Source organism: Hippocampus bargibanti, unplaced genomic scaffold (assembly GCF_051943395.1).
Source record: "Hippocampus bargibanti isolate YZ-2025 unplaced genomic scaffold, ASM5194339v1 Contig00178, whole genome shotgun sequence".
Taxonomy (NCBI): Eukaryota; Metazoa; Chordata; class Actinopteri; order Syngnathiformes; family Syngnathidae; genus Hippocampus; species Hippocampus bargibanti.
In genome coordinates, this window is record NW_028296994.1 from 10526 (window position 1) to 23130 (window position 12605).

General features: G+C 48.5%; 1 protein-coding gene across 3 annotated transcripts; it reads right to left on the minus strand.

The window, feature by feature from the left end:
* Positions 1 to 1586: 1586 nt before the first annotated feature.
* Positions 1587 to 8572, minus strand: nmbr (neuromedin B receptor). 3 transcript variants are annotated; one of them, XM_088989382.1, is made up of 5 exons: positions 8082 to 8572; positions 5387 to 5528; positions 4307 to 4522; positions 2046 to 2284; positions 1587 to 1956 (listed from the first exon to the last, which is right to left on the minus strand). In XM_088989382.1, exons 1-5 carry the CDS (start codon positions 8468 to 8470, stop codon positions 1818 to 1820), a joined length of 1125 nt encoding a protein of 374 aa, XP_088845508.1. In that variant the 5' UTR covers positions 8471 to 8572; the 3' UTR covers positions 1587 to 1817. The 3 variants fall into 3 exon arrangements, with proteins under 3 accessions (XP_088845508.1, XP_088845510.1, XP_088845509.1); XM_088989383.1 differs by having other exon boundaries at positions 1655 to 1956; positions 2046 to 2170; XM_088989384.1 differs by lacking the exon at positions 4307 to 4522.
* Positions 8573 to 12605: the final 4033 nt, after the last annotated feature.

Sequence of the window (12605 nt, forward strand, 5' to 3'; positions counted from 1 at the left end):
AAATGTTTATTAATTGGTGGAACTTTCTCCGGAACGACCTCGAGCCAGACCCGCTCCTGAGAGGCAATTTCTCTGAAATCCACCAATCACGGGGTCTGCAAGGTAAATCCAATTCAACATTGAAAAATGATAAATCCACAATTTCGGCTAAACTAAAATTATACTTTTTCTAAGGAACTCTCATGAGACCAAAAGGGAAAAGAAATCGACCAGGCGGGGAGTTAACACGTCGAACAGAGGCATTCTCCCCCTCCGAGCCTGTGGTCTGTGCCATTGGACACATCTCGCCTGCGAGCTCTCAGAACTCCTGGTCATTTCCCCGGACATTCAGGTCTGTGTTGATGCCGTTGGGCTAGTCCCTGCCCGCCGGGTTTCAGAGCCTGAATGCATCCGTAGTTCCCATCTCACTCGAGCTCCTCTAAGTCTAAGAGAGAAGGGTTGCCGTCCTCCTGGTCACGGAGCCTGAAGGCTCGCTGACTGCACCCTCCTCGCCGTTTCACAATTGCCCCCTTCTTACACTCTTAGTCACGTGTTCTAGTCATCCAATCAGGGAGGAGGGACTACAGTTCAAGCCAGGACACGGGGTTGATATTCTCCGGGGGGAGGGGTCATGTCAGGACACGTTGCTCAATCCTTTTCTGGTTTGAACTGGTTGAAGGGACCTCGCGTCCCATGCGAGGCTGACTCACATCGTGTAAACTGATTCACCCTCCCGATGACAGACAAATTTCTTCTTTAAGCGTGTTGCAGCTGGTTATAATGTATATGCATTTGCATGTTGCTCACGTATCCTCCCATTTAAACATTATCTTTTGTTACACATCATATGACATTACTGGGAGAAAGCAATTCATAAGGCAATATTCTTCACTCAAAGCGGTTACAAAGCATTGCGTAAGCATATGATTAGTATCTCTGTTTCTCTTTTTGTCGTCTCACAACGAATGGCTAAAAAGAGGAAGTTTTATGAAGGAAAGGCTTTCTCTTAAAAACACTTATTTTACATTTGGTCAATTTCTTGTTTGTTGTCGAATTCTATAATCATTTTTGTATGGCTTTTATGAGGCATTGACTTTGGCATGCTTTATTTTAGTAGGTGCTTTTTCTCGTATCATGACTCAGGTTTTGCTGAGCTGGCCTCAGGCTGAGGTAGGAGCCCTCTGTCCCCTCTAGTGGTCGAATTGGGAATTTGTAGCAGGACTTAAACCATCCAATTTCATTTCCTTGATTTTTGGGCCCTTTCTCCTGCCTGACAAGGCGCGTTACCTTGACACTGTAGACCAAATGGAGCATGCGCTGCTGCGAGTCAGTCGAAGTGATGTTAATCATGAGTGGCCGCAAAAAAATATCTCACGCAAAGAACCCTCGCGTCATCTTGATGCGTCATTATTGTCATCCGCATGGTTTTTCCACGACGTGAAACCGCCCCAGAGGCCGCCGTCCTTGCGGTTGTGACCATTCTTTTTTCCATTGTTTCAGGAGAGGTCATCGGGACCGCCCGGAAATGGCCAATGGCCCCTCGGACCCCATTGGCCGGCAGCGAGGCCCAAGAGTAATTTGAAATCAAGCAAAGGGGAAAATCTCTGTCGTGGATCTCGGCCAAATTGACTTTTTATTCTTTTTTCCCCCCACAGAAAACAAAGACGGCCGCCCGTCCATACAGAATCAGAATCATCTTTATTGCCAAGTATGTAGAACACACAAGGAATTTGTTTCCGGTAGAATACGGCTGCGGACGTGAATGAACCCGAACAAAGTGACAACGTTGCGCTCCCTTCACGGAATCGACGTGGGAGCGTCACGTGACCTCTTCCCGCTTAAGCTTCCCGCCGGTTGGCGCCGGTCGCCGTGGCCTTTCTGATGGAGGTCAGCCGGATGTGGCTGGTGCTATTCAGGTAACTGGCCTGACGGTCGGGACGTCCGCCTCCAGGTCCGCCGTGGCCGCATCGCAGCTGACTGACACACAAACGGCCATAGTTTTGGTGATCACGCGACTTTCGGCGTTTGGTCCTAACGCAGGCATGCAGACGCGACGACGGCGAAACCTTTGAAAGTGGCGTCGGAAGTTGTCGCTGAGCAGGTAGAGCGCCAGCGGGTTGACGCAGGACGACGAGGAGCTGAGGATGCGGGCCAGCAGCGTTAGCAGGAGGTGTGCTAGCGAATGATCCATCTGCCGGTAGTGGAAGGAACGGTACAAGTAGAGCAGGTGGTTGGGGAGCCAGCACAGCGCAAACAAAGCCACAAAGACCAACACGATCTTGGCTAGTCGCTTCCTCGTCTCCATCTATGGGAGGGGGCAGGGTTGGGGGTTAGCTGCTGCTTTCAGCACACACTTAGCATGGCGTTAGCGGGAGGGCGGGCAGGGAACTTTCTTGCCCGCAGTCTATTACCGCTCTCGCCGGCCAATGTCGGACTTTGGCTTGTTTGTACAATCGTGGGAGAAATGGTAGCCCGGCGCTCCTCCCCGCCATTTTATTTCACATCAGCAAACGTGCTTTGGAAGCGAAGCGAGCTTGCTCCCCATCTTTCTATAGTGAGAATGGCCAAAATGTCCCCTCCACCTTTGAGCTCCGGCTGCCCCTGCGTCTGGACCCAAGCCGGATACGCGTGCCCGCGTCTTGCTTCCAGCGCTGCCTTTTGCCGGCGGCGGCGCTCGGCAACGTTTCCGTCGGAGGCCGTATGCCCACTGACATCGGTGGAGAGTTTTGACATTAATAATAGTAATAATCCATTTAATTTATCAGCGCCTTTCAAAACTCTCAACGTCACTTGACAGTCACAAGATCAGTTTTTCTGTGGGTGAGCAGCAACACGTGCCAGCGTTCAATCAACCCGAAATAATTCAAATACAGTGATACCGCGGTTTACGAAACCCCTTGGCTTCCGAGCTTTTCGGTTTACGAACGTTACATTTATGAAAATCTTACCTTGGCATACAAACTTTTTTTGGGATACACACGGAGCCGGCTCGTTCGCGAAAGAGCCTGTTCTTCTACCAACAAAATGGTGGCCGACTGTTTTTATTCCTCTATTCCCCGCCCCCAGTCTTCGGTTAAAATATCCCATCAATCAGGCTCTACAAATAACCCGAACAAGCCATCTGTACACCTGATGCAAAAAGCTATCAAGCCAGCTAAACAGTACACAATTGACGAGGAACTAGATAAAATTATCACAGAAAAAGTACCTACCATGTATCATGCCTCAAGATGGTGAAAGAAGAAGGTTACATTCCTCATTAAGTGTTTAATGCTGAGGAAACCGGCCACCCCACTCCATCACAAATAAAACAACTGTATTATATAGTACAGTTAATTTCTTTAATTACAATACCATAGCACATTTATTATACATAAAATAAGCTAGATGTTGTGTAGTATTAAGACTTAGAAAATTAGAAAGTAAAAAAAATATGTTTTATGGGGACATGGGAACGGATTATTCTCATTTTAATGGTTTCCTATGGGAAATTATTTTTTGGGATACACACTTTTTTGTAAGCCAAGGTATCACTGTAGATAGAAAGCAAGCTAGCTAACAGCTATCTAATGGCTATATAGCTAACTAGATCGCTAATAGATAGCTAGCCAGACAGCTAATAGACAGCAAATAGATAGCCAGCTAGGTCAATAGCCAGCCCGCCAGATAAAAGAACTGGCACAAATCCATAATGAAGTATTTCGGTGTTTCGCTCGCTGGCCGTTTTTAAAACCCGCCTCACTTGTGACCTTTGGCATTTGACTCAGAATGATTCAGTCTTGATCTTAGTTTTACACCCTTGTGCTTTCTGCTATCTTTGTGACCGCTTTATTTCCTGTACATGATAGTTGTCCACTAGTTGTCTTCTCCCGCTAAATGCTGCAAGCTTTAGTGTGCCGTCTCGGATGTCATCTGGAGGTCAGTTGAAGGAATAAAAAGATGAGATGCCGTGCCAAAGGTCGCCCCTTGGTTAATATTCCTCAAGTGCTCGTGTGGCGTCCCGGTCAACACTTGAGCGGGGCTATTTGTGTATGATGCATTTTGCTGTCGCCGTGTTTGTTTGCGCCTTCTGCCACTGCTCTCAAACAAAACACCTGAGAAAAAAGTTCCTCCTATGTCAATTCCGTTCTTTTCCATTAGATTTTTAGGGCCGCACGGAACCCAGAGAGTATGTGCGTCCCTTCGTGTGTCCCTGCGTGCGTCCCTGCGTGTGTTCCTGCGTGCATCCCTGTGTGTGTCGGGGGTGAGCATCAACGTTTGAAGACGGTGTACAAGCCGTGCGGTTTGATGTCACTTCCGGCTGCGCATGGATTGTGCGCAGTCCTACCTGTCTCTTGTTGTGCTCGGTGACCGCGCCCGGCATGTCCCGCGCGCTCCGCATGAGCGTTCGGGCGATGTGGCAGTAGTACACGGAAATTACGGCCAGCGGGAGCATGAAGTAGACCAGGAAGAGTGCCACGGCGTGCACCTTGGGGTGCGTCTGATCCGACAGAGGGTACGGCACGCAATTGAGGAAGCTGGCGTTTTCACCCCCCCTCGGATCCTGCCAGGGTGGAGAAGATACGCGTCACTGTCCAACACGCCGCTCTTTGTGTTGTTGTCGCCGCTTCTCTCGAGACGGCGGGCGACGCTGATATGTTGTTGCCATCTGGCTGCCTTCCCTGCTCGTCAGCCTCGTGACCTCAGCCCGCTTGGCCTCACTTCTGCGCTTCGTGTCAAAGTCAGCTTTTTTGTTAAATATGCTAATATGCATGGCATACAGCACAGATGAAATTAATGTCCTCTTGGAACCAGCGTGCAAGGCACTTATCATGTGGCTAAAAAAGACATCATTGACAAAAGACAATACATGTAATTTCTGAATGTAAAGTGAGGTAGTGTCGTATGTAAAGTGAGGTAGTGATGTATGAAAAGTGAGATAGTGAGGTAGTGTCGTACGTAAATTGCCAAACAACAAACAACAACAAAAAGGGTTGAAGTGAAGCCGTTTTGCTGCCAAATCTGGCGCCGCCGCCTCACGCAGGTGGACCTCACGCCGCCAGGGGCCCCATCACCACTGTTGGCTCCCTCGCCTCGTGACCTTGTTACCATGGTGATTATTTTCGTTGTGATTAATCTGCCAATGAATCTTTATTTTTTAGGGTACCCTGCACAAAAACAAAATGGCTCCACAGAGAGGAAAAGCCGAAATTTAAGTGTGGTCCCTATGAAAAGCGGCAGGAGGACGTCCAGCGCCCGGGATAAAAAAACAGAAAAAGTTCACTGCGGCCAAAGCTCTGAAATGAACAACGAACGAGCGATGGATTTGGGAGCATCCCCAAATCCCCTTTTTTCGTAACCTTGTACCGGATGATTCATCTGATGGACTCGCGATGGGTGCTGATGGCAATGAATTGGCTGGCCTTACCTGCATGGCGACGACGTGAGAAAAGACGGCTTCTGGGATGGCCAGCAGGACGGAGAGCAGCCAGATGGCGGAGGCCTTCACATACGTCCACCAAACGGCGCTGGATGTCCGGATGTCCATGGGCTTCACGATGGCCTTGTACCTGACGGGGACGCAGCGATATTGTTCCCAGGGTTACTTCTTCGGATTACTTGGTAGAGTTACTTGTTAGGGTTACTTCTTAGGGTGAGGGTTACTTGCTAGATTACTTGTTAGGATTACTTGTAAAGGTCACTTGTTAGGGTTACTTGTTTGGGTTACTTGTTTGGGAAACTTGTTAGGGTTACTTGTGAGGGGGACACACACAAACAAACACACACACACACAGGCAGACCTGGTTTCACATCCAAGAATATTTGTCGATGTGGAATGTTTTTTGATCTACGGACAGCCTTTGAGACGCTCCGTTTATTTGGACTGGGATGAACTCCACGTTGTTGTCGCGTAGGGCAACCAACGGAATGGGCTTTGTTGAACTCTCTGGTCCGGGCTGTCTTGGGAATTGAAACCAAATTGCGCCGAGGACAAGAAGGTTCCTTCAATACGAGCTTCGGCGGCAGAAAATACACAAATAACCATGTCTAAAGCTCCAAGGTCCTGCAACCATGACATTTCCATGGCAATGAGGGAGGGGTGGGGGCAAAAAGATTGCAGACCTCAAGTGATGAGTCATCGAGCCGATGCGGCTTGGGGACCCTGAGGAGACGGTGTTTGGTACGTTAAAGACCATCAGTTTGGGGAAATGACAGCAATTAGACAGAATCGAAGTTGTCATATTTAAAAGTTTCATGTTGTTATATGCTTAGTGAACATGTGTGACTAGAATACAAAATTGAAGCTCAGAGAAACCTGGGGTCAATCCGAGGTCAACAAACGCAGCCTGTTAACCTGTCATCTTCATCTAGGAGAGCTGGCCTTGAAGAGAATTTAGGACTTGAGAAACTCATTCAAAGGAATAATTTAGAACTCTAAACTCCCTCACAGGAAGAGCTCACTGGCCGGGTTACAAATCTATCGGTTCAGGGAAGACAACCAATTAAAATGTCTATGCTTTTTGGTGCTTGGGATGTCCAGGGGCGTGGTGTTCAAATAAAAAAAAAACTGTGTTTTACCTATGTATTAGTGAAATTTGCATTTACTCTCTATAAATAACTTGGCAGAGGGCTGCAGAATTTGGGTGTCTGTCTTGAATGGCTACGTCCCCTGTCAGCAGTAAAAGACAACCTCCCTGTGTTCGAGCATTTGTCCACAGTGTCCGATCGGATTTTCAGACGCTCGGCTTTCAGACGTGTGCTGAGGACCGAAGAAAATGGCACCTCAGCTAGTTAGTAGAAAAGCGTCCTCGTTCTCTGTTTCTCAGTGGCCCTTGTTACACTTGCTGTGTTTTCATGGCTCCTCTTCCACTTTGCAGAGTATCTGACCTCAGCTTGGTCACTGTGGGCGCGATCCCTGCATGCATCCTGCATCTTTGATCGCTCGACGGAGGGATCGGATCACGTGACTGGTAAAAGGCAGCAGGAAATGGCATCTCCCATCTCCGCTTGCGCCTGCCGCAGGATGATGAAGAGGTCTTTGTTGCTTCGGGTAGCCGCTCCAGACGCCTGGATGAAACATTTCATAGCAAGCGCCACCTTCATAACGGACAAGCGTGAAGATTGCGATTGGGGCCCCGTATTCACAACTCAAGCAGAAAAAAGAGGAAATGCCAGGAATTTTAAATTTTATAGACACATTTCCCAGAAGGTGGCTCCTCCTACAGTAGCACATCTGTTGGTCATCGTGTCATGAGTCTTTTCTGGGTGAAGAGGACCCCTGGGTGTTCGCCGACTCTTTTCCTGTTTGTGACTTCCCGCCATGCGATTCTGCTTCAGAATCAGAAAGCCTTGAATCGTCCCACAGTGGGGACATTTGCCAGGGTTGTTTTGCTCACGCCACGGCTTTTGCTATGGGACTTTGGATTCCCCTTGATTTCAGTATTTTGTTGGGAAATGTGTTTTCTCTTAGTTTTGTTCATCCAGTTTGTCGCGCTCGCCCTCCCTGGCCCTCCCTCTTCGCTGCCTTTTGCAATCCAGCCATGACAGTCCCTCTGGACCAAACAGCATTTTCAAAAAAGACCAAGACCGAGAGCTGTTGAAAAGCATTAAACAACCAAATTTGCACTAAATCCAACAGCGTCCTCAAACCAATGGGAAAATAAATGGCAAGATTATCCCTCATCTTGCCAGACAGCTCTGGCTCAAGCAGACATCATCTCAGCAGTGTGACCAAGTCGAAATTGAACTCCTTCACCTTTTTTATTTTTTATTTGTCTGTTGTCAATTGTATGTATTTTTAGCCACATTATTAGTGCCTTGCACGCTGGGACCGAGACATTAATTTCATCTGTGCTGTATGTCATGCTTGCATGCATGTCTTTGACTTTGACTTGACAACCACAGCATCTTGAATCTCTGACCTGGACCTGTTCAAACTATGTGGAATTCTTTGCATTCGTAGTCTTTGTGAGTGCGTGCGTGTGTGGGTGTCGCTGCGGAAAGATGAAGTGTCAATGGAAAGTTAACAGGGCTGAGCGCAGACCATCTGACTCCGTTTTCCCCCTACGGCATGCGGCGACAACGGTATCAAAAGGAGCGAGAAGCGGGAGTGGCCACGTTACCTGTCGGCGCTGAGGGCGGTGAGCGTGAACACGGACACCCCCACCGAGGTGAGCTGCACGGCGGGCAAGAGCTTGCAGGCGGCTTCCCCCAGCGACCAGTTGTCGGAAAAGAAGCGGAAGACGTCGACCGGAACGCAGGTGACGAGTAGCAGCAGGTCGCCCGCCGCCAGGCTACCAATGAAAATGTTTGGCACGCTCCTCGTGGCGCCGGTGCGCACCAAGATCTTTACCAGCATGACGTTGCCCAGGGCGCCCACCAGCATGATCAGCGCGTACACCGAGGTCATGACGCCACGCACAGCTGCGTGCGCGCCTGACTCCCACCCGCGCTGGCTGGAGTTGGCGCCCGAGCCCTCGGCGCCCAGCCGGGACGGGACACCGTCGTTCATCGCCACTGGATCAAGCGCAGGTGGGTCTGTCGAATGGCGCGTAAAAGCGCGCCGGGAGTTTGCTCCAGGCGTGGGCAGTCGACAGACTGCGTCGCTGCTGGCCGCATCCCCACATTGAGGGGGCTTTTATGGCTCTGATGAGAGAGAGCGGGCGAGCGAGGAAAAGAAGGGAGGGAGGGAAGGAAAGAGAGAAGGAGGGGGGGGCTGCGATGGGGAGCAGGAGAGAGAAAGGGATGAAATGACATGAGCAGTAGCCCATCCTGTAGCCTGAATTTGATTTGCAAGAAAGCGCACCACCCTCGCTGGAGAAACCAAAGTCGGTCCAAAAGCGCGCTCTTGATCTGGGGGCTTGAAATCGTGTATGTTTCGACTTATCAATTGGGGGGCGAGCGCCTGTTACACAAAGACGCACGTGAGGTGTCGCGGTGTCGCCTGCCCTACAGCGGGGCTCTTGCTCTTCAGCAAAGTGCACCCACCGCTTCGTTCGGGATCGCGTTCGTGCGGTGCGCGGCAGCTTCGTTGATGGTGAAGGGGCCCACAGGAAGTGGCCCGGACGCACCACCCCAACTTGACCGCGGCGTCCGGGCCAGCGCCGGCGTGCGGACCCATGCGCGCGCTTGAGGTCCCGCAAGTGTAGGAAAGAGGGAATGAACAACACGGCGCCAGGTTGGTGTGTGGACTTTGCTGCTGCGCGTAGTTTTGAAGCTTTGCTTCAGCGGGACGTCATTGTTTGGCATTTGGGACTCCGGCAGCTTTGTCAATGCTCTTCCAGAAGTATATGCAGTGCAGCGTGTGTTGTCATCACTTTCTGACTTTTGTCTTGTGTTCCTCCCACTGTTTCGTTGGCCGCTTTGATGTTTGCTTCAACTCGTCATCCGCACCAGTATAAATTTGGACTTGATAGCACTGGGTAGCTCCTTCAGCCAGAGACTGTTACACCCACGCTGCAAGAAGGAGAGATAGCACCGTTCGTTCCTACTGACTGCTGTCAGGCTTCGAATTCTCAATAATCATATGTGAAAAAAATATAATCTGGACACTCGACACTTCTACTGTAATAATGGGTTGATGCAATACAGCTATATATATCAATATGCCTTTCTTGATACTTGCACTGCGTACAGTTTTTTATGAAACGGATTTGCACATTACAGTATACAGTTGACATTTTCATTTTGATATGCTTAGAATATCTTGTTTTCTATCCTTTCACACCCCCACACCATCCCCTTTCAAATTGCTGCTGTCTACTGCAAATTTCCCCATTGTGGTTTTCTGATTCTGATTCTGAACAGGGGTGGGGCCTGAACCAAGACTGAGATGTGCTTGTACATGCTGTTCTGTTTTGCCATACAATGTTCAGCTCGTTACAGAGCATAGAGGAAACAGTTAAGATGGCCGATCAAGTTATTGTTTTCGAATGGATTGTCTCAATTAAGAGCAACGTTTGGTTTTCCGATGCGATCCTTTGGCACAGTCTTAGGCATGAGCAGACATTTCAACCACAAGGCAGAAAAATCCTCAAGGTCTGTTGAGTCGTTGGTAGTCTACCCAATGATTCTAGAAAGGGTGGTGATATGGTTAATAACAAGATCAGTGTCGCTGGGTGATTATGTCAGCAGGGGGCGTCAAGGACCAGACAGAGAGTAATAATAATAATAATAATAATAATAATAATAATAATAATAATAATAATAATAATAATAATAATATATTTCATTTCTAAGCGCCTTTCAAAACTCTCAAGGACACTATACAGTCATGGGATAAGCCAATCGCGGCAGTGTTCACTCTACCCGGAATGACTGGACGAAACGGATTGCATTGGAAATCAAATAAAAGTTACCCACGTTAACACAACAGCTGGACGCACATGTGCCTCATTTGACAACACGACACAAATAATCCCTTCAAGGGTACTATTCATTGACTTCAGCCTGTATTTGGACAACTAAAATCCTCATCATCCGACAATGACGAACATGGAAAAGAAAGCCGCTCTCCTGTAACACTATAAAGAGCGCAATTCCGGTGTAGTTCCTTGCTTATGGGCATTAACCTGAGAATGCCTGATCTTGTCAGTTAAGCAGGATTGGGCCTGGTTAGTACTTGGATGGTAGACCGCCTGGGCTGTAAGCTTTTTTTTTTTTCTTCCGCCTGATGGACACATCCGATCTATCACGCAGACACACGCGCACACGCACACACACACACACGCACACACACACACACACACACACACACACACACACACATGCACGCACACACACGCGCACACACACACACACACACACACACACACACACACGCACACACACACACACACACACGCCCTTATAAATACTTAAACACGACTAGAGATTGGACATTTTTGCTGACCTTGTTTTTAGATGGGTTTTTGTACTATATTTTTAATTAGCACTCCATGTTGTACTCCATGTTGAGTATTTTCAGAAGAATATATACAAAGCCATCTTCCTTTTCTTTTCCTTTGGGCTTTTATCTTCAAGGGGTCGTCACAGCGAATCAGTGTCCTCCATCTTCAGCATGTCCGCATGTTTCTTTTGGCCAAGCGTTTACGTCGGATGGCATTCCTGACACAACCCTCTGTATTTATCCGGGCTTGGGACCGCACATGAAGACACTGGCTTATGTCCCCTTGTGGCTACAGAACAAGCAACTCTATGAACTTAATAAAGATGAAGATGCTGAGGAAAAGGCTCCCAAACACAAAATGGTCATCGGCACAGCGGCATTCAAACAAAGCAAAAGTATACTCACCATTTGATGACAATGCAATAGAATAATGGGTGAAAATGTTGCTAAAAGAACTCTAACCTCTTATGAAATCAAGAGAAAATTGAGACGGAGCCATAGCTCAGCCAGCTCTGTAGTTGAGTCCCATTAAGTAGTAAAAAAAAGTATAGACAGCAAGCGGGTGGAAAAAAATGATAAAAGTTCACTCAGCCAGATCCAGGAAGGATATTTTGAGGTTTCTTTATTTGAAGTCGTGGTGGATATCAGTTTTCTGTAGACCACGGGTAACACTGCTCTCCAGGCTGTCCTTTTCCCCTCGTCTTCCTCCTCGAAGTGACTTCCTCAGTCTGGTTTTAAAGGTGGTTCACCTGAGCTTCTGGCCAATCAGGTCCCAGCGGTTATTGGCGATTCCCAGGTGGGTGCAATCACCTTCTCAAACACAAATAGTGGTCGCACGACTGTACTGTTTTGGATGGGGAGAAATGCACACCTTTCTCCCATCCAAAATCCAGAAAACATGAAATTATTTAACATTTCCAAGATGGCTCCGCAAATGGCAGCCTCGGTCACACGCTCCCTAGTATTGTTCCTGGTTTTGTCATTTTCATTTGTTTTTTTGCTTCCCTACGCGACTCAGTTACACGAGGGAAGAGTTACTGAGCATTGGGGAATCCACTCTTGGACTATTTTCACCGACACACCAAAATCTACAAGGTTTTTCGGGGCTGCTCGCGAGCAGCATAGCAGCTCTGTACGGAGCTTTGAGACGCCGGCGTAGGAGGAGTAAGCGAGCCGGCATGCTCGTCAAGCTACAGCAGCGTGGATTTCGAACGCCACTCCCATCGATCCACCTCGCTAATCTACGCTCAATACCAAACAAGATGGACGAACTTCTTCTCACAAAAAACAATAAAACATTTGCACGCTCTGCTGCGCTGTGCTTCACTGAGACCTGACTCAGTGACCGCCACCCGGATTCCGCGCTACACCTACCCGGCTTCCGTCTCCTCAGAGCCAACCGCGACACGGAGCAATCGTGGAAATCCAAAGGTGGTGGAATATGCTTCTACATCAACGAAGAATGGTGCACCGATGTCATGATGCTCAACGCACACTGCAGCCCTGGCTTGGAATTGCTCTCTCAACTGCAAGCCATTCTACTCGCCACGTGAGTTCGCTTCCTTTATTCTCGTCGCCGTGTACATCGCTCCACAAGCTAATGCTAACACGTGTATACAAACGCTAGCGGACCATGTAAACCAACTCGAACTGAAATATCCAGAGTCACCCCTGATCATTTTGGGCGATTTTAATCTAAACATCTAGGGATTTGTGTTTCACTCAAATTTCCGCTTGCGGGACGAGCGGACGCTGGCGC

Coding starts and splice junctions, on each gene's coding strand:
- nmbr (XM_088989382.1), bottom strand. CDS start 8,470: ATGAACGACGGTGTCCCGTCCCGGCTGGGCGCCGAGGGCTCGGGCGCC. Junction 5,529..8,081: donor ACCGCCCTCAGCGCCGACAG/GTAACGTGGCCA, acceptor CGTCCCCGTCAG/GTACAAGGCCATCGTGAAGC. Junction 2,285..4,306: donor CCGAGCACAACAAGAGACAG/GTAGGACTGCGC, acceptor CCCCTCCCATAG/ATGGAGACGAGGAAGCGACT.